General features: G+C 56.4%; 8 protein-coding genes across 8 annotated transcripts; 2 read left to right on the top strand and 6 right to left on the bottom strand.

Moving 5' to 3' along the window:
* Positions 1-213: 213 nt before the first annotated feature.
* On the bottom strand, positions 214-1,770 carry GLRG_01096 (uncharacterized protein; the record flags this gene model as incomplete). The annotated part of the gene is made up of 2 exons (XM_008091781.1): positions 214-1,589; positions 1,647-1,770. 2 exons carry the CDS (start codon positions 1,768-1,770, stop codon positions 214-216), a joined length of 1,500 nt encoding a protein of 499 aa, XP_008089972.1.
* Positions 1,771-2,213: 443 nt separating this feature from the next.
* Positions 2,214-2,660, bottom strand: GLRG_01095 (uncharacterized protein; the record flags this gene model as incomplete). The annotated part of the gene is made up of 1 exon (XM_008091780.1): positions 2,214-2,660. The coding sequence occupies one exon, from the start codon at positions 2,658-2,660 to the stop codon at positions 2,214-2,216; it is 447 nt and encodes a 148-aa protein (XP_008089971.1).
* Positions 2,661-3,262: 602 nt separating this feature from the next.
* GLRG_01094 (NAD dependent epimerase/dehydratase) lies at positions 3,263-4,351 on the top strand (the record flags this gene model as incomplete). The annotated part of the gene is made up of 2 exons (XM_008091779.1): positions 3,263-3,692; positions 3,765-4,351. The coding sequence occupies 2 exons, from the start codon at positions 3,263-3,265 to the stop codon at positions 4,349-4,351; spliced, it is 1,017 nt and encodes a 338-aa protein (XP_008089970.1).
* A 515-nt stretch (positions 4,352-4,866) lies between these two features.
* GLRG_01093 (acetyltransferase) lies at positions 4,867-5,635 on the top strand (the record flags this gene model as incomplete). Its single annotated transcript, XM_008091778.1, has 2 exons — positions 4,867-5,396; positions 5,449-5,635. The coding sequence occupies 2 exons, from the start codon at positions 4,867-4,869 to the stop codon at positions 5,633-5,635; spliced, it is 717 nt and encodes a 238-aa protein (XP_008089969.1).
* Positions 5,636-6,041: 406 nt separating this feature from the next.
* On the bottom strand, positions 6,042-7,531 carry GLRG_01092 (glycosyl hydrolase family 28; the record flags this gene model as incomplete). Its single annotated transcript, XM_008091777.1, has 2 exons — positions 6,042-6,657; positions 6,717-7,531. 2 exons carry the CDS (start codon positions 7,529-7,531, stop codon positions 6,042-6,044), a joined length of 1,431 nt encoding a protein of 476 aa, XP_008089968.1.
* Positions 7,532-9,554: 2,023 nt separating this feature from the next.
* GLRG_01091 (short chain dehydrogenase) lies at positions 9,555-10,499 on the bottom strand (the record flags this gene model as incomplete). The annotated part of the gene is made up of 1 exon (XM_008091776.1): positions 9,555-10,499. One exon carries the CDS (start codon positions 10,497-10,499, stop codon positions 9,555-9,557), a length of 945 nt encoding a protein of 314 aa, XP_008089967.1.
* Positions 10,500-11,914: 1,415 nt separating this feature from the next.
* Positions 11,915-18,803, bottom strand: GLRG_01090 (SNF2 family domain-containing protein; the record flags this gene model as incomplete). The annotated part of the gene is made up of 4 exons (XM_008091775.1): positions 11,915-12,081; positions 12,134-16,673; positions 16,733-17,083; positions 18,237-18,803. The coding sequence occupies 4 exons, from the start codon at positions 18,801-18,803 to the stop codon at positions 11,915-11,917; spliced, it is 5,625 nt and encodes a 1,874-aa protein (XP_008089966.1).
* Positions 18,804-23,121: 4,318 nt separating this feature from the next.
* Positions 23,122-25,095, bottom strand: GLRG_01089 (ABC transporter; the record flags this gene model as incomplete). The annotated part of the gene is made up of 3 exons (XM_008091774.1): positions 23,122-23,248; positions 23,317-24,458; positions 24,523-25,095. The coding sequence occupies 3 exons, from the start codon at positions 25,093-25,095 to the stop codon at positions 23,122-23,124; spliced, it is 1,842 nt and encodes a 613-aa protein (XP_008089965.1).
* Positions 25,096-26,443: the final 1,348 nt, after the last annotated feature.

Below are 26,443 nucleotides of genomic sequence, written 5' to 3'. Positions count from 1 at the left end.
TCTTGAAGCACGATGCCGACGTCATTTGTACTGCTTGTGTAAGACAGCATACGAGATTGGAACTCTTGTCTTCATCCCCTCGACGAGTTAATACGATTTTGGAGGGGAGTCTCCGGGCTGCTCGTGACGAAGACCTTGATGCCAGTTTCTTTGTATTTGAGGAGTGAGCGAAGGAGGGTGACAACACCTTCGATATCCTCATCAAGTGAGCACTCATCCAGAGCGTCCAATACCAGGAGCAGCTGGAGTCTTGCTGGAATGGGCGAGATACTCCATAAGAGGACTGACAATAAGCTTGCTGAACTGTTCTTCAATAGTTTCGGAGGATATGTCGTTTGTCCTTTCGATCGCACGCCGGATATATGGGAGTAGCTCGCGTCGACGCCTAGCAAGCTGTGATGCGATTGTACTAAAGAGATTCGACGTCCCGCAGCGACCAATATGTCCTCGCTTAAAGAAGAATGTGGCTCCTAGTATTTTCTTCTCGTCAAACCTCTTAGCAACTGTTCGTGCGATGGTTGACTTTCCGTGTCCCGCCATTCCGTAGAGCCAGAAGACGGGTGGACTTGTAGGGTTCTCTGCCCAGGCCTGAACTTCTTGCAGCAGATCGAGTCTGGCTCTCGGGTGGCAGATTTGATCGGGATGACTGTTGCGAGCATTGTACTCGGCACCGATCACGACATGTAGCCTTTTGATGATTTCCTTGTCGAAATAATGTCTGTCAGAAGACGCCTGTTTATCGATGGTTGTGGCCGAGAATGTTGACAACGATCGAGTAGCTGCAAGTGGTGATTTGGTTTGCTTGGCCATCGCAGCAAGCTCCTCCAACCTCTTTCCTTGCCCGAGATTTCTCTCTGGAATTTGATATGTGATCGCCTTCGCGCACGCGGCTGCATTCAGAGCAGCATACTCTTGCCAATCTTTGTTTTTATGGGAATCGGAATAATAGCAGATGCCCATGACCACCAAGCATGGGAAATGGCCCATCACCCCAGTAGCCTCCGTCTCGAAACAAAGCACATCTCGATCCGCCGCTAGCTTGTCTCGTATCGTCGCAGCTCTCATGACTCTATCTGCAGATGCAATCAATCCGTAGTGAACTCCTGGGTTAGATCGCTCCGGCCGCGAAATGACTGCATCCGGCCCTACATCTGTGGGAGGTTTTGTCGGATCGAAGACGATGTGGCTGCGGTACAGTATGTCTGTTTTGGGACTTGGGCGGCGCCATTTGCCTCTCCGCCTTGGGAGTCTGGTTAAAACAGTGACCACAGATTGTTCTATCCCGTTACCCATCGTTATGAGCTGAGCTCTGGTGCTAATGAGAGCAAGCATGAGTTCACTGGCGGGCGGAGCAAGGAACCCTGTCACCTTGAAAGCTCCATCGTCCATCATCCGATCAAAGTAGCAATGAAGGAGGCCTCCATGATTGCCGCGAGGAGTACTGACCACGACATCTCCAAGTCGAATATCGTGCTTAGCACGTGGCGCACCGCCCCCGATTCTCACCATCAAGCAGGCTCTGATGTTCGGAAATTTCTGTTGCAGATCTCGAGCAACTGCTACCGTAGACTCGTTGCCGTACGTACCGCCTTAAACAGCAGCAAAAACGAAATTATGTGCCCCTATTCGACCAAGGGTGTAGATACTGTTATCTCGGGGTAAGATACTGATGGGCGACGGATGTGCCTCGTCGAGAAAGCACTGGGCCGCGATGTATTCTGTGCCACTGGTACATATCCAGCCGGCGGCGTATGCTGAAGGATCAGGCATCTTTGCCGTTACTCATCCGAAGGGAAACTCAAAGTGATCCAAGGTTCAAGGGGGTTGATTGGGATGGGCGTTGAGACCAAGCGAGACACGGTTTCCATGCTGTACCTGGAAAAGAGAGAAACTCAAGAAGTAGCCAAAGAATCGAGGGGTAAGGGAGGGCTTCATACAGCTGCTGGCGCGATCCGCTCAGCCTGCAGCTTGGCGCGCGATTGGCACGCGGTACAGCCTCAGACAATTTTTGTCATCTTATGTCTGCTGCAACTTTGATTGGCCTAACAAGTGTATGTCTTCCCTCGATGATCGATGTCCCAAACGCCGAATCGGGCTGCATGGTTAAGGCAAAGAGGCTTGATAATTATGCTAAACAACTTCCAGTAGGCCGTTAGATCCACCCCAGAAGTATACCCAGAGACAAGCTGCCAAAGGCCTCCATAGGAAAGACCTCATAGAGAGCCCTTTTCCCATGGGGAAGCCTTGTTTTCTCTCGCCCAGGTCTTCTCATCTTCGCTCCCGAATGGCGGTGCGTAAAAGCCATATGTCTTCCATAGACGTTTATCCGTCTCGTTGACGTGGAACTCGGAGCGATAGCCTTTGTCTTCAAGATGCGGCTTGAGAACCGCATCTATGCCATCTGCCGTTTCTCTGTAAATTTTGTCGTCGTTGGGGAGATTGACGGCGATATGGTCGATTGAGATGCGTACGAACGGCTCTTTTGGTTTCTCTCCGCCTATCCACACGGTGCTCTCCGACATTTTGACGAAGTTGACGACGACATAAAAGGCAGGAAGGCCGACCTGTGTGTAGAATTTGGTGATGTCGGCAGCAAAGGCTCCTTTGCTGGCGTCGTCCTCGAACGTGCCGTCAGGGTGGTATATCAGCCAAAGGGGCATTTTCGATTGTTCTTTCTTGGGGATTTGGAACTAGGGAATTGCGTGATAGGATGACGGTGAGTATCAGCTAGGTAGGAGATTGGGTCAAGATACCGCTGCTGGTATTTTATATTAGATTATCACGGACATTAGCACAGCAATCACCGTGAGGTAGGAAGCAATGGGTATCGTGTACGTGGGGCTGGCAAATGCCGTTGACGGTAGAAGATGTAACTCTGAGCTCCGAGATCACTAATCATATCAGCAGCTATGTTGACTTTGTGAGAGCGAAAACGAGCCTCTGCCGAGTGATTACTATTCAACCGCGCTTCACCACATGCCGAGCTCGGCAATATGAATTCTGTTTTTAACCCCTTGTGCATTTCGAAACGACAATGGCGGCTGATCGGAGTAGGCTCCGTCTTACGAATAAACGAGGAAGCGCGTCCAAGTTTACTGATAGCCCCGAGATTTCCCAGACAACTGATATATCGCTCACGAATATTCGACCCAGCATCACATAGTACTGAACATAAAAAGCGCACATTTCCAATGCGCTGTAAACCATTTTGGATCCACTCCATTTTCTCCACTCAACATAATATACAACTAAGCATTTCATCATGTCCCAACCCCTCATCTTTATCACTGGCGCAACCGGCTTCATTGGTTCCCATGTCGTGTCCCAAGCACTGGAAGCAGACTACCGTGTCCGCTTGAGCGTGCGGAAGGAGTCGCAGGCCAGCAAGCTGAAGCAGCTCTTCGAAAAGCATGCAGCGAAGCTTGACTTCGTTGTCATCCCAGACTTGGCCAAGCCAGGGGCTTTCAATCAGACACTCCGGGACACCGACTACGTCTTCCATATTGCTTCACCAATGCCTGGCAGGGGCAACGACTTCAAGACAGACTACCTTGCTCCAGCAGAGCAGGGTACGATTGCCCTTCTGGATACTGCAAAGTCTATACCCACAATCAAGCGCATCGTCATAGTGTCCTCAATACTTGCCCTTGTTCCTTTAGACGTATGGGTCACAGGGAACTTCAATGTCAAAGGTAAGACACTCGTTTTTCGCTCTTATCCTTTCTGTGTATTTCCAAGAGCTCCCGGCTGAAGGCTAGTTACAGAAGGATCAAACGCATCCATCCCTGTCGACCGCGACATGGAGTTTCCCCAAGACCCCCAGGCGAGCGCGGGATTGAAATATCAAGCGTCCAAAATCCTCGCCCACCGCTCCGTTCTCGAGTGGGCGCCGAAAAACAAACCAGGCTTCACCATTGTAACCCTCCACCCGTCATTCGTCTTCGGTCGCAACCTCAACCAGACCTCTGAAGATGGAATTGACGGTTCGAACGCTATGCTCTGGAACTCATTGTTCTCAGAGAAGCCTGCCGTCCCTCTGGTGGCTGTCGATGTTCGGGACGTCGCTCTGGCCCATTTGAGAGCTCTCAATGTGGACTTTAAGGAACAGACCGCTGTGCAAGAGTTTGTGCTCAGCGCCCCCGAGCCTGTAAGGTGGGATTGGGAACATGTGGTCGAGTTTGGGAGGGAGAAATACCCGCAGCTCAACATAAAGTTGAAGGGTCCATTCGACAAACCAGCAAAGCCAGGGGCCAATCGTGCTACTGAATTGCTCGGTATCCAGTGGAGGAGCATGGAAGACACTGTTGCAAACTTTTTAGATCATCAACTGGAGTTGAAGGCGCAGTTGTAGGGTTTATATTGGAAAGAGATAACCAACTGAGACAACCAAGTGAGACACTCACCATGGAACACTGTTGGGCAGGCGTAAGTCAATATTGCTGGGCGCAAGTCAGCGTCGATGGAGCGAGCGTTTTATTCTTAAAACATTTCCATGCCTGGCGACTTTCTCCGAGATTTGAGCAGAAGGTATGCGGTATAATCGTGGGAAAGCCTTAGTAACACAATCCGGTATGCTTCGGACCAATGCTATTCGTCCTCACCACACGCACAAACTGGCCAGGAAGACGACGACTGCGCATCGGGGTTGGCACCGGGCCGGTCGCCCCACCTGCAGGTGATCTGCTACCTACCTTATCAAGACATGTGCTTCGCAGGATTGACTGACCATTCGTAATGGTCCTTATGAGTCAGAGTTGTCAACAGCTCTGAGCGACTGAGTGTTTATTATACCGAACCCCCATCCGACGGCCTACAAACGCCAGGAAGAGGATTCACAGAGTTGCGGCATCGAAATCATCATCAATCATGGATCCTCCTGTCGGCCCCGTGGTACCGGCCGGACCGGCAACGGCCCCGGCTCATACCCCGCTTCACGGGCGGTACACGTCGCTTGTTCCGCTCCAAGTATCGCACTCGGAAGCCATCTTCAAGCATCTCGGTCGCGGGGATAACGCCCATCGCTGGACGTACTTGTTTGACGGTCCCTTCCTCGAGTACGAGCAATGCGAGGCTGCCATCACCCAGTGGAGCGCCTCGAAGGACCCTCTATACTTTGCCGTCTTGTCCGGCCCCGCGTCCGAGCCGTCGTCCGAACCGGTGGGTATCATGTCATACTTGTCCATCGTACCTGTACACAGGCGCATTGAGATCGGCTGCATCATCTTCGCCGAGCAGCTCAAGCAGACTCGGGCCGCGACCGAAGCCCAGTACCTCTTGATGAGGCATGCCTTTGATGAGTTGGGCAACTTCCGGCTCGAGTGGAAGGCCAACCACCTCAACAAGCCAAGCTTGGCAGCTGCAGAGCGCCTTGGCTACGTATACGAGGGTATCTTTAGGTGAATATTGCTGCATCGAACGGGTAAAGGGCAACCGACTGACGCTGGGCAGGAAGCACATGGTCATCAAGGGCAGGCGTAGAGACACGGCCTGGTTCAGTATTACCGACGAGGAGTGGCCAGTGATCAAGGGTGGCCTGGAAGCCTGGTTGAGCGAGGGTAATTTTGACGAGAACGGCAAGCAGCGACAAACCCTGAAGCAGTGCAGAGAGTCATACAAGGGGAGGGACATACCTTGAAAGAGCGCCTTCTTGGCCAGACCGAATAGGGTTTCCTGAATCAAGGTGATGGGACGACTGATAGACTCCCCCCGCCAGCCTCGGCGAAACCACACGTTGTGAGAAGGCAATGCTGAATGAATCCAAGCGTTTAACATCTAACCAAGACTGGCTACACGAGTGAAAATCAAACAGACTGTATTACTGAAAGCGCAACCGAGAATATCAACCCAACGACAACCGACCAAGAAACAAGTCCAACCCACAAGCCGCATAACAATCTCATCGCGACGACATGTCCCTCTTGCGCAACTCGCAGAGTCGAAAGGAACAAGTTCCAAGCCGGGAGTACCGGCCTCGGGCTCAACCCCCAACCAACTTGGCACCCGTAACACATGCCTTTCTCTCTCTCTCTCTCTCTCTCCTATCAGCACGAGGCGCCCGAGTTGTCGGGGATGTTCTTGCACTTCTTGGACGTCTTGCCGCCGGAGACGTCGATGCCTGACCACGCCCAGTCGGCGCAGGCGCCCTCGGCGCAGAGGATGAGGACGTTGGTGCCCTTCTCGGCGACGGTGCCCGTGATGTTCGTGATGGTGACGCCGGTGATGGGGACGCCGTCCGTGGGCTTCCCCGAGGGCTTTTTGCCCGTCTTGTAGTCCTGCTGGACGACGATGCCCTGCTTCTTGACGTTCTTGAAGAGGATGTTCTGGAAGGTGACGCCGGCAATGGACCCCTGCTTCTTGTGCTCGCCCATGATGCGGATGCCGTTGACGCCCTTCTCGAGCACCGAGTCGCGGATCATGACGTCGGTCACGTTGTTGACGTCGCGGCCGCCGACGGAGCCGACGGAGAGCCCGTGCGAGCCGCGGCAGTAGCCGTCGCGGAAGAGGATGCGGGCGCCCGAGGTGATGGACAGGCAGTCGTCCTGGTTGTAGACGCGGGCGCGGACGATGGTTATGTCGGTGGACTCACCGACGTGGAAAGCGTCCGTGTTCTTGCCGCCGCCGCACTGGCCGTCGCGGTTGTCGAAGAGGATATCCCGGCTGCGAGGGGGGTCAGACGAGACACATCAGGGGGATGGGCAAAAGGGGGAGAGACTTACACCTCGAGGTTGCTGGCGCCGTTAATGTTGAACCCGCGAGCGGGGGTGTTGAGGACGTTGAGGCCGGAGACGGAGCCGTTGCTGATGCGGACGGTGAAGAAGCGCGGCTTGACGCTGCCCTTGCCCTTCTTCTTCTTGTTCATCTCGACGCCCTTGCCGTTCATCTTGACGCCCTTGCCGTCCCACCAGCGGTCCCCGTCGCAGTCGATGACGTGGCCGGGGGCGCCGACGACCGAGACGCCGTCGCCGCTGATGGAGACTAGCGGGCCCTCCCACTCCTTGTAGCCGAAGGTGGTGGTGCCGGCGAAGGTGACGCGCGTGCCGGGCTGCAGGCCGGTGAGGTCGAGCGTCCTGCCGCCGGGCACGGCGATGCCCTTGAGGAACATGTCGGTGCACGACGCCTTCTGGGCCTCGACGGACTCGTAGTCGGTGATGACGCAGGCGGCCGGGCCGGGACCGGCGCCGATGTCTCCTCCGGGCAGCTGCTGGTCCCCGCCGTCGGGGTCCGGCTGCCCGAAGGTGCCGTTGTTCGGCGGGGACGAGCCGAGGTCCGGGCAGGTGCAGTTCCCTTGGTTGGTGTCCGGCAGGGTGATGGGCATACTCGACACTTCAGCGGGCGCGCTGGTGACTTCAGAGACCGGGTCCGTGGCTCTGGTTGGTGGGTTCGTCGCGCTGGACGGCGCCGGGATCGTCAGGTTCTGCGCCGGGATCGTCGTGTTGGCTAGTTTCGGTATCATGTTCGGTCTCAGGTGGCCCGGGAAGATGGCGGCGGCGCCGAGGGCGCTGAGGCCCGAGGTCATGATGAGGAACTTCATCGTTGCGGATGGCTTGATGTTTCCGTAGTTTGTGTGTGTGATATATGTATATATGTGTGCGTGTATATAACACACGGAATGTGTCAAGTATGTATAAGAAGGGAGACCAGAGGAGAGACTAGAGGTCGGTGAAGGGGGAAAGGGACCCAAGTGGGTAGTAGAAAGTGCGCAAAGAAGACGGGCAGAACGTATGATGCGTATCACAGGATTTATAATAGCTCAACCCAACCCCCTTTCATAAATATGTGGTGGAGAGACCGTGATTCTTGGGTGCGTGGTGTTGTGCGGTTCCCATGCCCAACATGTGGCATCGTCGTCCTTCTTTTCCCTCCCCTTCGTCTTCCTGAGAAGGCGGGAATCAGCCCCATGATATTAAAAAAAAGGGACACATCTCGTCCAGCACTTGACCACCGGACCCTTGCCCTCGATTGCCGAAAAAAGAACATCTCCATCCCCTGGGGTGGAATCGTTGAGGCTTCGGGCGCCCTGTGAGTCAGCGTGCTAACATAAGGGTTGAGCGGGAATACCAGACGAAGCGTGGCAGCCAAGGCGCGCAGGGCTGTCATTCCAAGGCTCTCTGTCTCTCCCCTCCAAAGAGCCCGGCTTTAGCGACCTCTATTGAATAAAGTCGCCATGGCGCCGCTTTCCCCCCAAGCCCGTCGAGATGGCTCTTGGGGGGAGGGAAAGAAGAAGAAAAGGAGCCGGTGACCGTCGGCCAAGACGCGTGGTTAGAGGTGAAGAATTGCCCGAGTCGCGGTAGTCTCTTATTCCCAAGTCTGCATCTTGGCCACGTCTTGGCGTAGACCTGAAAGTTTGCCGTCCCATCCGATCTTGCACGGGGCTCTCTCTCTCTCTCCCTCTCTGAGCCTTACCAATTGTCGGCGACCAACCTATGTTGGCGCGAGGAAAACGAGAGTTCCCCGAGGACCTGCACACCGGACAGGGTTTGAACGGGCTTGCGCGCGGTTGTTTATCGCCATGGAGGTTGATGAGAAGACTGCGGCACGTAGCCAAGGCGGGTCGGTCCCTTCGAAAGGGTCGCATATAGGTACATACATATATATACACACCCACCCATCCACACACACCCACACACACACATGTTGATGAGAAGACCATCCTCTTCTAACCATGGCAACATCTTTGTGGTGTGTGTGTGTGTGTGTGTGTGTTGCGTCGACAATGTATCCATGCCGCATCCGCGGTCCGCACCGCCGAAGTCGTCTCAACTCGTCTTTTTCGTTTCGCAGGAAACAAACACCCTCCGCGCCGCCCCATCGGCTTCGCTTGGGATCCTGCGACGAACCTCGCGGGAGCCCCGGGACATGACCCCGGGGATGGCCATCGTCAACCTTAAAAGAGATTCATGTCTGCCTCGTGGAGTAGGAGCCTCTTCAATCTTGGCGGAAACGGGCTTACGCGTAACTCTGCCCTGTCGACGGGAAGCGAGGGGCCCCAAGGGGGGCAGAAGCTTGTCCGTTGTTCCTTGGGACTCTTTTCTCTCTGTTAGAGACTTGCAGACACCAACCCAACCCACCAGCTTGGCAAGTTCACAACGAAGGAGGGATGATGATGACGGCAGTGTATTGTGGCTACTCTGACGAGTCCTGCGGTTCCCGCTACCACCGAAAGCTGCTTGGTTCATGAAGCAGCTAGCCGCTGACTTTCATCCACTAGGCAAGTGTCCAAGAAGCCCACGATCGCACTTTTCGGAAGGACAGCGCGAAGTCATAACCGGCTTGTCAGCGCCCACACAGCCACGGTTAAATTCACACGCCGAGAAGGGAGGGGGAGGCCTACACGTGGAAGATGAACGCTCACAGAACTGCCGGTCTTGGGGGTGTGTGTGGGGGAGGGGCACCTGATTTCCGTCTCGGCATCACGCCAACAACTTCAAACAACGTTCAAATGACTTACTCGGTTTCGGCGTCCACTCTGGCAAATTAACCTCTCGTGTCCCCCCCCTCCTCCCTACCTTCTTCCTGCCGCCCGTACGCGAGGTTATCACGACGTCACCAAGCTACTACAAGTGGCTCCTGAGCTCGTCCTCGGTCCACTTCCACAACTGCTCCCTCTTCTCCTGGTCCTGGCTCAGCCTGGTCCCCTTGCCCGGGACGCCGACGGGGAAGTAGAAGACGCCGGCCTCGGCGTCCGGGTGAAACGACGCCCAGAGCTGGTTCAGCGCGCCCTTTTGCGCGCTCACGGCGACGGCCTTGACGCCGAGCCAGATGAGCGTGCCGAGCACCGCGTTGGTGCTGCTGAGGAGGGGCCCCGAGAGGTTGGTGTCGACGATGCCCGGGTGGACGCAGACGACCTTGACGTCCGGGGTCCGCTCGGCGAGCGCGGCGGCGTAGTGGACGTTGGCCACCTTGGAGATGCCGTAGCGGAACCGGGTCGCCGTCTCGGGCATCGTCGTCTTGAGCCGGCCGAACTGGTACGTGTCCTTCGGGGCCCACCCCTCGGCGGCGGAGGAGAGGAAGACGACGCGCACGTCCGGGTTCTTCTTCTCGGCCGCCGTCCTCTTGAGCGTCGGCAGGAGGAGCTGCGTGAGGAGGGCGTGGCCCATGTGGTTGGTGCCGAACTGGATCTCGTAGCCGTCCTCGGTGAGGCCCTCGGGCGTGTTCATGATGCCGGCGTTGTTGACGAGCAGGTCGAGGCGGTCCGAGGCGCCGGTGAACTGCTTCGCGGCGGCCTTGACGCTCTCGAACGACGCGAGGTCCAGCGGGAGGTGCGAGATGGGCGCGGCGTCGGGGTTCTCCTTCCTCAGGGCCTCGATGGCGGCCTCCCCTTTTTCCTTGCTGCGCGCCGCGAGGTAGATGTGCGCCGGGTTATGCTTGGCGATCTGGCGGACCGTCTCCAGCCCGAGGCCCGAGTTCCCGCCCGTGACGAGGATGACTTTGCCGGCGAGGTCCGGGATGTCGGTATCCGGCTGGAAGTTGCACCCGCCCATCATCAGTGCGGTCGCCATGGTGCGTGTGTCTACGGATTGCGGGATGTGCAGTTGAAGCTAAGCTATCACTGTTCACGCTGATATGGTAAAGCTGACTCCCATGGATCGTACGTTGGGCTCGAGGAGTCCGCGTGCCTGCGAGACGCAAGCACGCGTGTGTGAGAATTTATACCGGTTTTTGCTGGTATTAGAGTTTGGCGTTTCACCCTTGGTGTCCGTTCGCCCCAGAGCTCGAGCCGATGATGCCGGTTGATCTACATGTGTAGAGTTTCATGGTCCAGCCCCCCCCCGCTCCGACTGCCGTTCTGCAGCTTGTGGTTGGCGTTTGTTCCATCGTATAGATAGTTGCTCAGCTATGGAACAGCTCCGTCTTTCTTTCGAACAATCGTTGCAGGGGGACTACAACTCAGCGCCCCCTTACAATTTCCAAAGATACCCAGATCGGCACTAATATTCACCACCTCGATTTGTAGAGAAACTAACCCAACCCTCTGGAAACGGGGCGGGAACCCTTTCAATCCGGCGGGTCCTCAGTCGTACGGTACACGGCGTCTCCGAAATACCACCAAAGTGAACGGTGTAACCGAAGTTTCTCGCTCGCCTCTGTCGGGCTTGAACATGACGATACCCGGATCCAAATCAGAACAGTCACTCCCCTTTCTGTAATCCGCAATCCTTATATCTTCCCACCTTTAGACCCTTACTATCCTATCCACCTCTTGATCTAGACTTAGTATTGTAGTCCATCAGGCACGTCGCATTCTTCCATAAAGACGACGGGGCGAATATACTCCATATCATCATCTACAAGGCACCAGACCAGGTCTTCATCTCAGCGGCCGTCTCATTTCTTCTCAAGGTCAAGGTAGTAATACAACCAACCGCACTGCCTACACATACACAGGGTCAGGACCATCCTCACATACGTATAATGTCCAGCTTCCGCCCCCTTTCATCCTGGGGATGCTGTCCTAAGCCCTTCGTATAACCTCCCTTTCTTAGTATTCGCGTTCCCACCAAAGAACAGCCGCACTGATTGATGCTTGCATGCTCTCCATAAGACCGAGCCATCCAGGGGGTAAAGCCACCTGGCTCGAGTCTCGAAGAAGAAAAAGAACGGACAAGGAAAAAAAAAATACAAATAAAATAAGGCTTTTTTGTAAAAGTCTAACAAAGTAGCCGCAGCACCTTTTCACCCAAGGGGATGCGATGCGGCTGTCGTCTTGATGCAAATCGCACGCATTTCCACTCCGACGCCAGGCATATCTCGCGCGTCTAGCAGTGTTTCCATCCATCCATAATCCATATCGCTACAATCCGTGCGACCGTTTGTTTCAACTCATTTTTGGACGAGTCGCTGCTCGTTTTTATTACAGTTCGCTCAGCGTTCATCTAAAGGGAGACCGAGGCGGTCTTCCTCTTCCGTCGATGCATCATACTTGACCGTCGGCAACGGCAAGTCTCTGCTTCAGGGTCTTGGCCTTCTTGCCTCCGCCGGTGCGTCGCTTCTTGACTCCCTTTACTTCGGTTTCAGCGACAGGCGTGGCAGTGCCCGAGGTTCCGGCGGCGCCGGCGCGGTTGTCATCAAAGTTGCCCTCGCCTGTAAATCTCATTAGTGTCGTCCGGCCCATGGTTAGCTGACCGAAACTCACCCTCGTGGTACATCTCGTCGAGGCTGATGTCCTCGTTCACGGCCCGCTTACGCTTAGTGGCCTTCTTCTTCTGCGGCTTGTCGAGCTCGCCGCTCTCGAGAAGTTCCCTCTCGCGTTGCTCAATCAGCTCCGCCTGCTCGTCGTCCGCAAGCCACATGGCGATATCACGGTTGCGGTTCTCGGGAGCGCGGCGGCCAGAGAAGTCGACACTGGCACCGCCTCCTTGGATGACGACGCGCTGCACCTCTTCCTTCTGCATGGCACGCTTCCGAATGCGTTCCTCAATCGTACCCTTCGTGATGAGACGGTAAACGGTAACCTGCCTGGTCTGGCCCAGTCTGTGAGCTCGGTCCATGGCCTGCGAGTCGATCGTAGGGTTCCAGTCCGAGTCGTAGAAGATGACGGTGTCGGCAGACGTTAGGTTGATACCGAGACCACCGGCACGTGTCGAGAGAAGGAAAATGAAGATCTCGGGCCGCGTCTGGAAGTCGGCGACGGTATCTCTTCTGTCCTCCAGCTTGGTGGAACCGTCGAGACGACAGTACTTGTAGTTGCGGTACGTCAAGTACTCCTCCATGAGGTCGATCATACGAGTCATCTGGAAATAGAGCAGCACACGATGACCCTCCGCCTTGAGCCGGGTCAACAACTTGTCGAGCGTGGCCAATTTGCCGCTGTCCGTAACAAAGCGGCGCATCGACGGGACGGCGATGTTGCTGAATTTCTTCTTCTCGTTGTCGGGCGCAGGAAGCAGCTTGGGCGGAGGGAACAGCCCCAAGGGGATCTTCTCGGTGACCAGAGCGCGCTCCTCGTGCATGGTCGGGCCAAACAGGCTCTTGCGCATGCCCACGTTGAAGAGAACGCTCTCTGTCTCCAGTGCCGTTCCGCGGCTGCAGCAGCTCACCTCGATGGGTGGCGCCGAGGCACGTGGTCGGCCCGCCTGCTCCAGACGTCCCAAGCCGCTGTCGACGTACCCCTCTCGGGCTACGTTCATGAGATTCGCCAGGACGCCCTCCTGAGTGATGTCGGCCAACGGCTTCCGGTTGTTTCGGTCCTTGATATTGAAAAGAGCATGTGCCGGCGTGAAGTTCATGTCCTCGGGTTCGTCGTAGGCAATGTTCATGAGGGACAGCCGATCCTTCTTTTGCGACAGCTCGACGGCACGAGAGAAGACGTCTTCGTGGCTGGCTTTGTAGACCTCGGCAGGGCTGGTGTCGGCGAAGCGCAAGAACGAGAATGCGTCGGGTCCCTCCATGCTGGCGCGGATGTGCTCCGGCGTAAAGATGTTCATCATGTGCTGGAGCGTCTTGTTCCGCCAGCCGGCCTTGAGGTTATCCTTGCCGGGCTTGTGCAGCCTGCCGTCCTCTCTCCACACAAGACGCGGCAGCTCGTACTCAATCAGGCTGCGTGTCGAGTAGCCCACGGTCACCATGTTGCCCTCTCGGACGAAGGAGGCAGTTTCTGCAAAGTAGCCGAACGAGAACGGCGACGTGGTGTCTGCTCTCTCAAACAAGTCGGGGTGGTTGCACACCTTTCGGAACTGCATGACGAGGTTCATGAGCGTTCCCGAGTCGTCGTTGTCGCCCGTGGTCGCCTTCTCGATGAGGTCCATGATGCTGATCTGGTTCCTCAGGTTGCTGTAGATGGCTCTCTGTCTGTAGGTGAGATCGCAGTAGACGTCCTCCTCGATCTTGTCGCCCAGCTCCTTCTGGACGTGCTTCTTGACGCGACGCAACATGAACGGCTTCAGAATCATGTGCAGGCGCTTGAGTTGATCCTCGTTGAGCTTCGTGTTGCTCTGCGCGTGAGACTCGATATCTTTGGAGAACCACTCGCTGAACTCGTCGTGGGAATCGAAGAGGGACGGCATAATGAAATGGAGCAAGGCCCACAGCTCCTGCATGTTGTTCTGGATGGGCGTACCAGTGAGGAGCAGGCGGTTGCGGCAGTGGAAGTTGAGCAGACTCTTCCATCTGGAACTCTGGGAGCTCTTGATGGCTTGGGCCTCGTCGAGGATCATGTACTGCCACTTCATCTTCTGGAAGTACGCGACGTCGGAAACCACGAGCTGGTACGACGTGACGCAGACGTGGAACGACGCGTCCTTCTTATACGTGGTGTGTTTGCGGTCCCAGAACTTTCGGAGAACCTTTCGGTCGCCGGCCGAGCCCCAGTACGGGAGGATCTTGAACTCGGGGACAAACTTTCTGATTTCCTGCTCCCAGTTGTGGAGGGTGGAAGCGGGCGCGACAACCAGGAACGGGCCCCAGATGTCGTACTTCTCGGCGAGATAGGCCATGACGGAAATGGACTGGACCGTCTTTCCGAGACCCATCTCGTCGGCGAGGATGCCGTTGATCCCCTGCTCGTACAGGTTGGCAAGCCAGTTGAGACCCTTGAGCTGGTACTCTTTGAGCTGGGCGTTGATCAGCTTGGGTTGCTCGATGGCCACGTCGCCCATGCCGGCGGGGTTCTGGAAGTTCATCTCGCCCTCCTCGTCCATGTCCGGGCCGGACGGCTCGTTGAACTGCCTGGCCTTTCTCTGGGCCTCGGCGATGGCGTTTTGAGCGTTGGCCACGGCGGCCCGGCGCAGGGTCTCCTCGTCCTCCTCCTCGAAAGTGAGGTTGTCGAAGTCGGTGACCTTGGCGCCCAAGGGCCCGGTCGGCTCCTCGATGTCCAGCTTGTGCGTGGGCTCGTTCCTGTTCTCGGCAGCAATCTCGGGGTTGTCGGTGCTGCGCTCGACCTCGTCCGTCTTGATCTTCTTGCCGATGAAATGGGAGTAGAGCTCCGTCTGCGAGATGAGGAAGTTGAGCTTTCTCTTCTGGCGGGCGGCTTCGCGCTCGGCCTCCTCCTTGCGGGCGTTCTCAATCTCCTGCTTCTCGGCAGCCTTCCTGAGATCACGCTCCTCACGCTCGTTGCGCTTCCAGAAGCCCATCATGTCGCGCATGACGCGCTTGGCGCGAGCCTGCTGGTCTTTGCTGCCCTTATTCGTCCGGAGCTGCCACCTCTTGGCTTCCTTGGAGGCGAGGATAGCCGTCTTCTTAAGGTTCGACGCCTTGGTCTGATACGATTCGGTAGCCATCTTGTATGTCTTGCTGACGTCCTTGCGGGCGAGATCGCGCCAAATTTGGTCGTAGATTTGGAGGAAGCCCTTGGTCTCGAACTTGGCGTCCTTGTTGGGGGGCTCCTCGGGCTTATCCTCCTTCTTCTCCTTGTCCTTCTTCTTGCCCTTCTTCTCCTTCTTCTCCTTGGTGGGCTCGACCATGGTGTCCTCGTCAACATCGACATCGACATCGCCCTCGATCTCGACGTCAGGCTCGTCAAGGTCCTTGTCCTTGTTCTTCTCCTTCTCCTTGTCCTTGTCCTTGCTCTTCTTGCTGAACTTGATGCGGATCTTGGATTCCTCCTTGATCGGGAGTTCTTCGCCAGCGTCGATGGCAGCCTGTGCAGCTTCCGCGGCGTCTTTTTCGGCCTGCTTCTGCTCCTTAGACTTCTTCGGTCGGGGGCCGCTACGGCCCTTGCCCTTGGGCTTGGTGCCGGGCTCCATGTCGGAGGCCTGGAAGGTGGCCATGGTGCCGCCGTCGAGGTTGAGTTCGACGAGGTTGCGTGCGGGTCCCTTGATGCCCTTTTGGAGAATCAGCTTCGTTTGCAGAGCCTTCTTGTTAGCTCGCTCCGCGTCCCGAAGGTGCTTCGCCTTCTCCGTCTCGTCCTCGGCCAGGCGCGCGCGCTCGAGGGCGAGCTTCTGCTGCTCCATGGTGACGGCCATGGACTTCTCGCGGCGGCGCTTACGCTGCATGTCCTTCTTGCGCTCCTTCTCGGCGAAGAGCTCGCGCTCGCGGACCTCGTTCATCGCCTCTTCGTAATAGATGTCATCGTAGCGGCGCTTTCCGAGATCGGCCAGAGCGCCCAGCCGACGGCCGATCACCACGACGAAGTCCTCGCGTCGATCGACGTTGCGGTTGCTATCCTTTTCTTGCATGAGACGACGACGCTTGTTGCCGCTCTCCTGGTACTGAGCGCGCTCGGCGGCGAGGTCAGAATCGGTCAGGTCGTCGGCATCTGCATCGAGCTGGGCAATCAGGTCCGTGACCTTCTTCTCCTTTTCGGCAGACAAGGTCTTTTGCTTCGGTTGGCCGTTGGCCTGACGCTTGGAAGGCACGCGGGGAGTAGGGGTATCGTGCTTGGAGGAAGCTCGACGACTCGACTTGGGAGTTGACTCGGTATCTCGGATATCGGAGGCCCGTGACTTTGACTTTCTAGGGACCCTCTCCTTCCTCTCTTTCCTGACTAGCGGCGTGCTCACTCGCTCCTTGACAGGTTCGGGTCGGAGTTCGATCTCGGCTTCACGATGGCTGCGCTCGGTCTTGATGGGCGGCTCGATGGAGCGAGGCTTCTCGCTGTGCTCGGGCTTGGAGTCGACCTTGGCGACCCTCTCCTCCTCCTCGACGGGAGGGGGCGACTTTGACTTTGGCTTCGAGATGGGCTCGGCATTGGAGAGGATATTGGAGAAGGACATGGGATCGGCGGAGCGGCTGGGGGTCTGCAAAGGTGTCAGTCAGGCGGTGGGCTCTCAGGGTGGGCGATTGGGGTTGCACGCACACTGGCAGGAGCTTTCAAGGGAGAAGGGTCGGGCTTTCCCTGGAGAGGTAACGAGGTGACAGGGGCGCCATTGGACGAGGCGTGCACGCTGGGCGACGCGGCGTGCCGCAGACTGGGAGAAGTCATGTGCGGCGTAGCCCGATTCGATGGGCTGATGGAACCAGTGGGCTGCTGATGAGAGCGGGAGTAAGAGTTGGAATGGGATCGTGGACTTCTTGGGGGGAAGTTGGCGGCCGATGGTGACGTGTAGCCTGCGTTGGCGCCTCCGTTCTTGTAGTACGCGTGGGATTCTCGAGATGCCGGCTCGGATTGTTGTGATTGCGGGTAATTACCGTAGGGATCGCGGGTGGTCTGCTTTGATGATGGAAGAAGGGAAAAAATTAGTCAAGGCGAAGAGATGGAAATGACCAGGATGGAAGGAAAATTAAAATTTGGGTTGAGATCGGGTTGGCTGGGAATTTTGGTCTCCTCGGGTAAAGTTGGAGATGGAGATGGGCGAGGGCTGCAACCGGGGGGGGTGGAGGAAAAGGGAAGTAGAGAGGAGAAGAGTGGAGAGAAGAAGGAGAAGAGTGGAGAGAAGAAGGGGAAGAGGATAAGAGAAGGGGAGAAGGAAAAAAAAAAAGGTGAATGGGAAGGGAAAGGATGGATGGATGGATACGGAACGGGATGTGAAGAATTGGTGTAGCGCCGCCGGAAGTGACGAGACGATGGAGAAAAAAGGGACAAAAACAAAAAGGTGGAAAAGGTGCAGCAGAAGCAACGCAGCAGCAGCAGCAGCAGCAGTAGCAGTAGCCAGATAGGATAGAGGAAGAGAGAGAGAGAGAGAGAGGGAAAAGAAGAAGAAAAAACGGGGGGGATGTCGCTATCATTGAAGCCGTGAACAATAGGGGATCCAAGCATTCCGCGTGTTTCTTATCCTGCTTGTTTGCTGTCCTGTTCCCTCTCCTCACCAGTCCAGCAGTCTAAGGAAAGTCTCCTCGCCCTCTACGGTAGTCTTGCTCTGTAGTGCCCTTCACACACCATCGTCTCCGAAAATCCGGATGGGGGAAAGCAGCAGGTAGAGAGTGAGAAACAGAGAGATTACAAAGAGCTGTCAGCATGGCCACCAACACCACCACCGCACGGCACCACCAGTGGCCACTAAGCGATCTGCGACAGCACGGACAGCAATCAATCAACCGGGCTAAACGGGCCCTTTTTTGTTGCTTGCTGTTGTCGCGGTTGCTGCTCGGCTTGGTGGTGGTAATGATGGTGTTGCTACCGATGATACTACTGTTGTCTGCTGCTGCTACGCTACTTGAAAGGACAGGAAGCAGGGGCAGGGGGGGTATGATGGAAACGTAATACATGATGGACAACGGGGAAGGGGTTTTACATAGGACCCAGGACATCCAAGGGGAGGTTTACAAAAAGCCGCATCACATCGCATTGTCCTACTACAGGCGATGCGATGCGACTGCGGCGATGGGATACGCGACGACGGACATAGTAGAACATATCTTACCTTGGGCGAGCCCTTGGCCGTGTTGCCGTTCCACGCCGCGTCAGAGACCCTCCTCTCTCTCGTGCTATCAGTCAACGGGTCGTAGTAGCTGCTCGTGGCCGGCTTCTCGCGGGTCTGATGCGCCTCGGGCGGCGGGTAGTATCCGCTCGGAGGGTGCAACGGTGACAACGGAGGAGCTTGATGGTGTCCGGTTCCCGAGCCGCTGCCGCTCGCACCCAAGGCGAGCGGACCGGTCGTCGCCGCCGCCGCCGCCGCCGCCGCCGACGACGACGACGTCGAGTAGGGGTTCGGATGCGACAGGCCGGACTGATGGGATCGCGGGGAGTGGTGTTGGTGCGAATGGGCCGATGCCTTGGGCGACGAGTAAGACGAGTGTTGAGGATGATGGTACTCGGACTGGGTGGGCGATCGCAAGCTGAAGCCAGAATGGCGCGTGCTGCCGGGCGTCGGGTTCATTATGTCGCGATGGCGGCGGCGGTCGCGGTCGTCGTCACGGTCGCGGTCGCGGTCGCCGTGGCGGGAAGGTGCCTGCAGGACGGTCGAGCGGAAGTCTTTCGGGTGGTCCATCGTAGCGTGATGCGGCGACGGGTTCGTGGTCGCAAGACCCTACTTGGTTTCTGTAGGGAGGATATTACGTGCACCACGAGGCAATTGGTGGGTGATGGCAAGACAGAAAACGGAGGGCAAGGGAAGAGGAAGGGGAATGGGGAAAGGGAAGAGGGAAAGGGAAGGGGAAGGGGGGGAAATGCTGCTACAGTGAGGATCGCGGACCCATGTGCAGGAGCTGAGTGGTGGTGGGAGACAGCGGCGACGAGTTGATTGGGTCACGCGCTTTGCGGATGATGGCGAACTGGGTGTGAAGCAAGTGAGGCGGATCGCGGAAAAAAAGACGTGGAGTTGGCGTTGGCCTCGGCGTCGTGGGAAGGAGAGAGAGTGTGTGTGCGCGTGGGCGCGCGTGTGTGTGTGTGTATGTGCAGGGGGGGTGTCGGGAGTTGGGTGTTCCGCGGGTTCGGCGAAATGACGATGGCGGGAACCGGTGATGCTATTCGCGACGTTGGTGGTAGCGAATTGGGCGGCCGACGAAGTGGGGTCTCGAATTATCTCTGCAAAGGGAGTAAGTGAGTGAGTGGGTGGCGATGTTGGTTTAGGCGTGTCGGGTGAGCATGTCGAAGTATATGTGAACGTGGGAGCTAAAAAGGCCGAGTTACATGGACACATCGGGGGGGGGAGAAGAGGGAATCCAAAAGAAGGAGGGCGCGAGAGAGAGGCGAGGCGAGGCGAGGCGAGGCGAGGCTTGCACCGCGATGGGGATGCGACAGAGGGGGGGGAGGAGGAGGAGTGTGTCTTGTCTTGGCTGGGAGAGGCAGGCGTAGGTTGCGTTGCGTTGCGTTGGCTTGGCTTGGCTTTGGGTGGGCGGTGTTGCGGGATGTATGATGTCTGTGTTGTGGAAGTGGAAAGGAAGCTGAGCTAAGCTACCTACCTAGCTGGAGCCCTGCAGTGAGTTGGTGAGGGCGTTGTGATGGCGACGATGATGCATTCAGCAGGTGGGATATGCGGTGTTGTTGTGAAGGAAATGGGTAGAGGAGCGGGAACGGGTTGGATGGGGGAGATAGAGAGAGAGAGAGAGAAGGGAAAGAAGTCATGTGTGGATGGAGGATGGAGCGAGGATGAGATCTCTTGCGAGAGGGAGAGAGTGTGTGTGTGAGAGCGAGCGTGCGATGGATGGATGGGGTTTGGATCCGATGGGGGTGGTGTGTGGGCGAGGCCGATGCCGATGGTGCAGATGAGGGTGCGGTCCAGTTCCATCCAACCATCCATCCATCCATCCATCTACCGGTAGTCCAGACTTTCCTTCCATTCACTCACAACCTTGGAATTGATGGCAATGCTCTTTCCTTCTTTTTTAGTTTTGTATTCCGCTTTTGTCATGTATTCTCCAGACCCATTGCCTCCCCCTGCCATATGCTTCCTGCCATGCTTGTTCTTGCGGTGAGGATACAAGAGGAAAGAGAGAATGAGTGGCAGGTGCGGTGCGGTGCGGTGCAGTGCGTGTCGTGCCGTGTCGTGTCGTGTCATCTCGTGTCATGTGCAGGGCATCCCGACGACTGTGCTCCTGCCTCTCTCCTAACCTCCCTCCTCTTCTTGCCCTCATTCTTTCCTTCTTTCCTTTCCTTCCACCGTCGTCGTCTCCTGCCCCCTTCTCGAGACGGAGGCACTCCCAATTCATCAGCCCGGTGTCACGTCGTGAGGTGGAAGCTTCTCTTTCCTGCTCCTTCTCCCGACTCTTTCCTTGCCTCCCCACCCCAGCTCGATGCTTCTCCCAGCTGTCAGGAGCAAGCCGCGGTTCCAGGTACCTCAGGACCGGGCTGCCAACTCGGGCTAGCGCAGACGCTCCCGCCAATCCCGGGCCACGTCTGAGCCTCTTGGGTTTGCTCCGTGCCTTCCTTGCCCCGACCCGCCCAGTCCGACCCCCCCCCCCCCCCCCGTCCCTCCACTTCAGTCCAGACGGAGGAGTCCTCTGCAGGTACCTCGTAGCCCTGCGTCCACCCTCCCGGTACACGCGTCTACCTTGCCTTGTCAGTGAGGCATTTCAGCCGCCTTCCCCTCGTCCCACGCCTTCTCCCAGCTACGTCCAACGCCCGAGCGAGAGAAAAAAAAAAAAAACGACCATCGCTCATCGTCCAGAAAAACGGACGTGTATGACGGACAAGTGTGGACTCGGCAGCGACACAAGATCACGGGCCCACGAGAATGCAATACACACACACACACACAATGCATATTGTACTAAATGGCTGCAACGTGCGGGTGGCCCCATCGGTCCAAATGAAGACAGTCTGAGCGCCGCGAGTCCTCAATCGATCCCAAGCCCTACGCGATCCAACGGCTCTCGAACCGTACGTAGCCAGGGCCGCTTGTCCCAGGCTGGGAATGCCCTCAATCCGATCACTGATTCCTTCACCCCAACAACCTACCACCTCAATACAACGTCTAAAAAAAAAGTACGGGTAAAGAAAAAGGTTGAAAAAAAATTGAAAGAAAATGCAACAGCAAAACAGAAAGCTCCACACCATCGCCCCAGAATTCGACCACCCTGCCAAGAACAAAAGCAGCCTGCGACGATCAGGTGCGTGTTTTGCTGGAGACGCGGCAAGGACGGATGGCGATGGTGGAAGCAGCTCATGAGCACAACCACCAACACAGCACCTGTGCGCCATCATGTAGCGTACTGGCTCAGGGTGGGATTCCCCCCTCCCCCAGCCTCCGAAACCTGCTGCAGCGCCAGCTTTTCCCTCCCTCCCATCTCTCGCCTCTCTCTCTCTCTGTCTCTCTCTCTGTCTCTCTCCAAAAAACAAAACCTAACCGGCCAGCCCAAGTCCCACTCTTCCAGGTTTGCACTCTCATTCCAATCCCCCATCCTCGCATTCCCATCGCCTGCGATGCGTCGTCCGACTGCGACCGTTCGCTACGGCATACGGTACGGATATGTGAAAATGCACTCGAAACCAAAGAGCCGGATGATCGGGTCCGGCGGCATGCGCCAAAAATGGAAACGCAGGGCACAGGGGATCCGGCATATCACACCGGCCCTGACAGTAATTTCTAGTGCCGCCCCAACCAGCTCTCTCTCTATCTCTGTCTCTCTCAGTGTCTCTGGGCATCAACCATGACTCCCCACCATAACCACATCACGCCCAACTCAGCGTCATCCCCAGCATCATGAACCCTCGTAACGCACCGCCGGATACCAGAAGAACACTGAGAAGAGCATCTCGTCCTTTCCCTACCTATACCCTATACCTCCCTACACTACGTAAGCCAACAGACCCCTGTCCCCACTCGTCCGCCCCTTCCCCAGACACGTGATTGGCCTCCCCCCTCCGCAACGCCATAAGCCCGCGTCTCGCTCCCCTCCCGCATCCCTGTCCCAGAAGCCACAGTACGGATGGATACCTTCGTACCAGCCTCTCACAGAAACCCCTCTTGACATGCCGCCCCGTTCTCGACTCATCACGTGAATTTCTCGTTCCCCCCCCCTACGCAGTAGGAAGGTACAGACACTTACTTGCCTTACAAGCTTTTTCTTCTTCTTTTTTCCCCTTCCCGGTTTAGATCTATGTACACAGCTTCCCAGGTAGGTACGGACAGTTAAGACGCCACGTGATACTGGCTTTTTCAATTGAGTCATTCATGCGTTGCCCACCACAACCATCTCGTCGGTCCATACACACGCCGGTCTTCTCAATCCCGTCATCGAATTTTACGGTTTGGCGGCGGCAGGTAGCAAAGCCTGTTTTGATGACTAAAACCTAGCCATGACATCGCACAGAAAGTAACATCACGAGAAAGGGGAGGGGGGGCGAAGGGACCACGTAGGGGTTGCTCGAATCAATGGCTCGTGGCCTCTATTGTCCTTCGTCATCTACACAAAAAGACGATGGATGTGGGGGGAAGAGAGAGAGGGAGGGAGAGAGGGGGAAAATAAAGGAAGGACACGTAAAAAAAAAAAAGTCGCAAGCTGCAGATATCTGTCTATCCCATGCCGTTCCAGCAGCCTCCGTCCCCCCCCCCCCCCCGATGGATGCCGGAAAACAAAAATGTCCCTCGATGATGCCGTACCATTGCTGCTCATTCTTTCTTTCCCAGTTTTGAGCCTGCTTCCTCCTCCGAGGGAGATTATCGTTTCCTGCAGCAGCCAACCCGGCCTGGGTTCATGACGGGCCATGGCGGCACTTTTTTGTTTCTTCATTCAAGTCATGAACAACACTTTTTGTGTCCTCGTGTTTCTTTTTTGTTTTCCCTTCCCGAGAAAAAAAAAACTTGAAACAACATACGCTGAAGGAGGATATGCATCCGAAACCAAGTGAGAGTAGCCATCTTCTCCTTAGACAGCACCGGCCGTAATCATCTTCTTGCGGAGGTAGTTCTTGTACTCTCCGATCGAGCCGTCCCAGGCTCTGATCGTCTTGTTTTCGCACACCAGAATCTGCTTGGCAATCTTGTCCAAAAGTCTGGAGAGTGAGGTGTTAGTTTCGAGATCAAATCACCGTGGTCCGAGGACGAGGTGAGGGATTCTTACCTGAAGTCGTGGGAGACGACAATGACACCACCGCTGAAGGCGTTGATGGCGTCGGCCAGGGAGTCGATGGTGGGGATATCCAAACCGTTGGTAGGCTCGTCGAGCAAGAGCATGTTGGGGCTCTCGATGGCGAGCAGGGCGAAGACGATACGGGACTTTTGTCCGTCCGACAGGGTACCGATGAGGGAGGTCTGGGCCTCACCGGTCAGACCGTAGCGGCCGAGCTGCTGGCGCCAGTACTGGTAGTCCTGGGACTTCTCCGAGTACTTCTCACGGACGAAGTCGAGGGCCGACTTGGTCAGGTCGAGCTGCTCAGCGCTGTGCTGGGAGTACAGGCCGAGCTTCAAGTGGGTGTGGCGGGTGACAGAACCGTCGGTGGGGGAGAGCTTGCCCGTCATCAGACGCAGCAGGGTGGACTTGCCGACACCGTTGGGGCCGACAAGGGCGGTACGGGAGTCCATGTCGAAACCAAGGTCGATGTTGCGGTACAGGTCGTCCTTGGGGTCGCCAGAGTAGGAGAAGGTGACGTTGTCGAAGGACAGGACAGGAGGGGGGAGCTTCTCGACGTCGGCGAAACGGAAGGTGAAGACCTTGTCGGGGATGACGGGCTGGATGAAGCCGTCGGCCTCCATCTTGTCGAGAATCTTCTGACGAGACTTTGCCTGTCTAACCAAGTTGGCGTAGGTACCGGCGCTGGCGATGAACTTCTTGATGTGGACAATCTCGTCCTGCTGCTTCTGGTACGCCTTCATCTGGTTGGTCTCCTGTTCGGAGCGGGTCCTGTTGTAGATATCGTAGTTACCTCCGTAGTAGAGGAGCTGCTTCATGCGCATGTCGATCATGTTGGTGCACACGCCGTTGAGGAAGTCCATGGAGTGGGAGACGAGGACAAGGGTACGGTCCCACTTCTTCAGGTACTCTTCCAGCCACACGCAGGCCTCGAGATCCAAATGGGCAGTGGGGTCGTCGAGCAGCAGCAGCGAGGGTCTGACGAACAGAGCCTTGGCGAGGGCGACACGCATTCTCCATCCACCGGACATGTCCTTGGTCTTCTTGTGGATGGTCACCTTGTTGAAACCCAGACCAGTCAGGATGAGGGAGGCGCGGGTAGCAAAGGTTGAGGGGTCCATCTTCTCCATGTGCTGCGAGGCCGTTAGACGCTGTGCCAAGTATCGGGTTAAAGGGGGGGGGGGGGGGTAAACATACCTCGTAAAGGTCCATCAGAACAGGGCTCTCAGGGCCCTCCTCTTCGAGGATCTTCTCGGCCAACTTGTCGAGACGCTCCATCTCACGCTCGGCCTCGGTAACGACCCACTCAAGGGCACCGAGCTCGGTGGGAGGAGCACCCTCGTTCAGCAGGTAGATGTCGATGTGCTCGGGGATGGGGAACTCGCGGGCGTCGATGGCCTTGAGGAGGGTGGACTTTCCGCAACCGTTCTCACCGAGGAGACCGTAGCGGCGACCGTACGAGAGCTCGAGGGTGGTGTCGTTGAAGAGGACGCGGCCGTGGAAGACCAAGCTGGCACTGGTGATCTTGACGTCCTTGCTGGCCTGGGTGGAGGCCAGGACACCGGTGGTGACACGGTCGGAGATACCGTGCTGGTCCATCTGGGCGGCGAGGCGGCTCACCTCGTCCATCTTATCGGCGCTGGTGGCGGGGCCATCGTCGCCGTTGACAGAGGAAGCGGTGGTGCTGGCGTTCTTGGCGGCCTTCTTCTTGTCGACCTTGCCCTCGGCGGCCTTCTTGGCGAGTCTCTTCTCCTTGGATGAGGAAACCATGATGACGATGCTTTGGGGGTGGGTGTTTTTTTTTTTTTGGTGATGGCGGGGTTACTTGTGCTTTTTTTAAGCGATGGCGGGGAACCTGTGGTCGCCCAAAAAGACCAAAGAACAAAAGGAGAGAAATAGGTTTTGTACGAAGAAGCCCGTTTAATCTTTTGGATGCGTCGACGACAGATACAGTGTCACGCAAGCGTCAAGTCGGCGATGAGGTCGACTTTTAGAGAGAGAGAGAGAGAGGGAGAGAGAAGGGGGGGAAAGGATGAGGCGTGCAGGTGAAAAGGTGGAAGGGGAAAAAAAATTCACTGTTATTTTAGCAGGACAAAGAGCGGCAGTGCGAAACACAGTTCACAGCCTGGGGAGGGGCAACTGGGCACACCCACCAAGGTAGGTACGTTGCGTTGCGTTGCGTTGCGTTGGGCATTGCCTGCTGCACTGCGGAACAGTTGGTAGTGGGGCAACGACTCAAATTTTTGAGAAGGCTGATAAGCGATAGGGTACGGTGCGTGTACGAAGTACCTATAGTACATACCTAAGTATCGAAGGTACTTTGGAGGTGTAGGTAGCGCAGGCGATAAGGCACCCACCGTATCGTGGGCGCGTGGACAGTACGTACCGCCGCCTCCTCCACCTCTCCCGCCTCCTTGCAGCACATCCCTATGGCGATGTGAAGTTCGAAACTGAACGGCGGCCTGCTTCTTTTTTTTTTTCTTCTTCTTCTTTTATTCTTCATATTTATATCTTTTTTTAGTATTATTTACCTTCGAGACCACCTACCATGTAAGATTCCACTTAGAGTTGGTTGGCTTGAAGGATCCGGTGAGAGTCATCATCGCCTCGATCCCCCTCCGACATGTGCTTTACACTGTACGTACACTTGTCGTTATCTAATCGGACCCTGCCAACTGTAAAATGGCCCGCTCTGAGTGGCTTCTCTTACGCCACCGTGCAGCGCAGCAAAACAGGGACGCGGGGCTTGACGTCACGTATCACGTGTGGATCCGCCTGACACGATTGGTGGCTGCAGGCGAGAGCTCCTGTTCACCTATGTGGTAGTGTAGGTACTCTGTAGGAGTTACTCATCTTCCTAAATATGCCAATTATGCAATAAGCCGCGAATCCGTAACACTCTTCCATCATTAGATATTCACCAACCCAGTTCAGCCGTATAGAAACAGCTAGTGAGAACATTGCCCGTCAATACTCAGTGCCCGGTCAAAAAGTAATACAAGCTAAAACGGCAAGTCAATCCTGCGCGGCTGAGCAGCGAAGGCCTCAGCGAGAGTGAGCCCATGGGTTCCGAGGCCGAATTCACGATTGCGAATGCTTCTTGGTGACGTCGAGAAAG

This window comes from Colletotrichum graminicola (assembly GCF_000149035.1).
Source record: "Colletotrichum graminicola M1.001 genomic scaffold supercont1.3, whole genome shotgun sequence".
In the NCBI taxonomy this organism is placed as follows: Eukaryota; Fungi; Ascomycota; class Sordariomycetes; order Glomerellales; family Glomerellaceae; genus Colletotrichum; species Colletotrichum graminicola.
The sequence above is the reverse complement of the archived record's forward strand: the minus strand, read 5'-3'. Positions and strand labels throughout refer to the sequence as shown.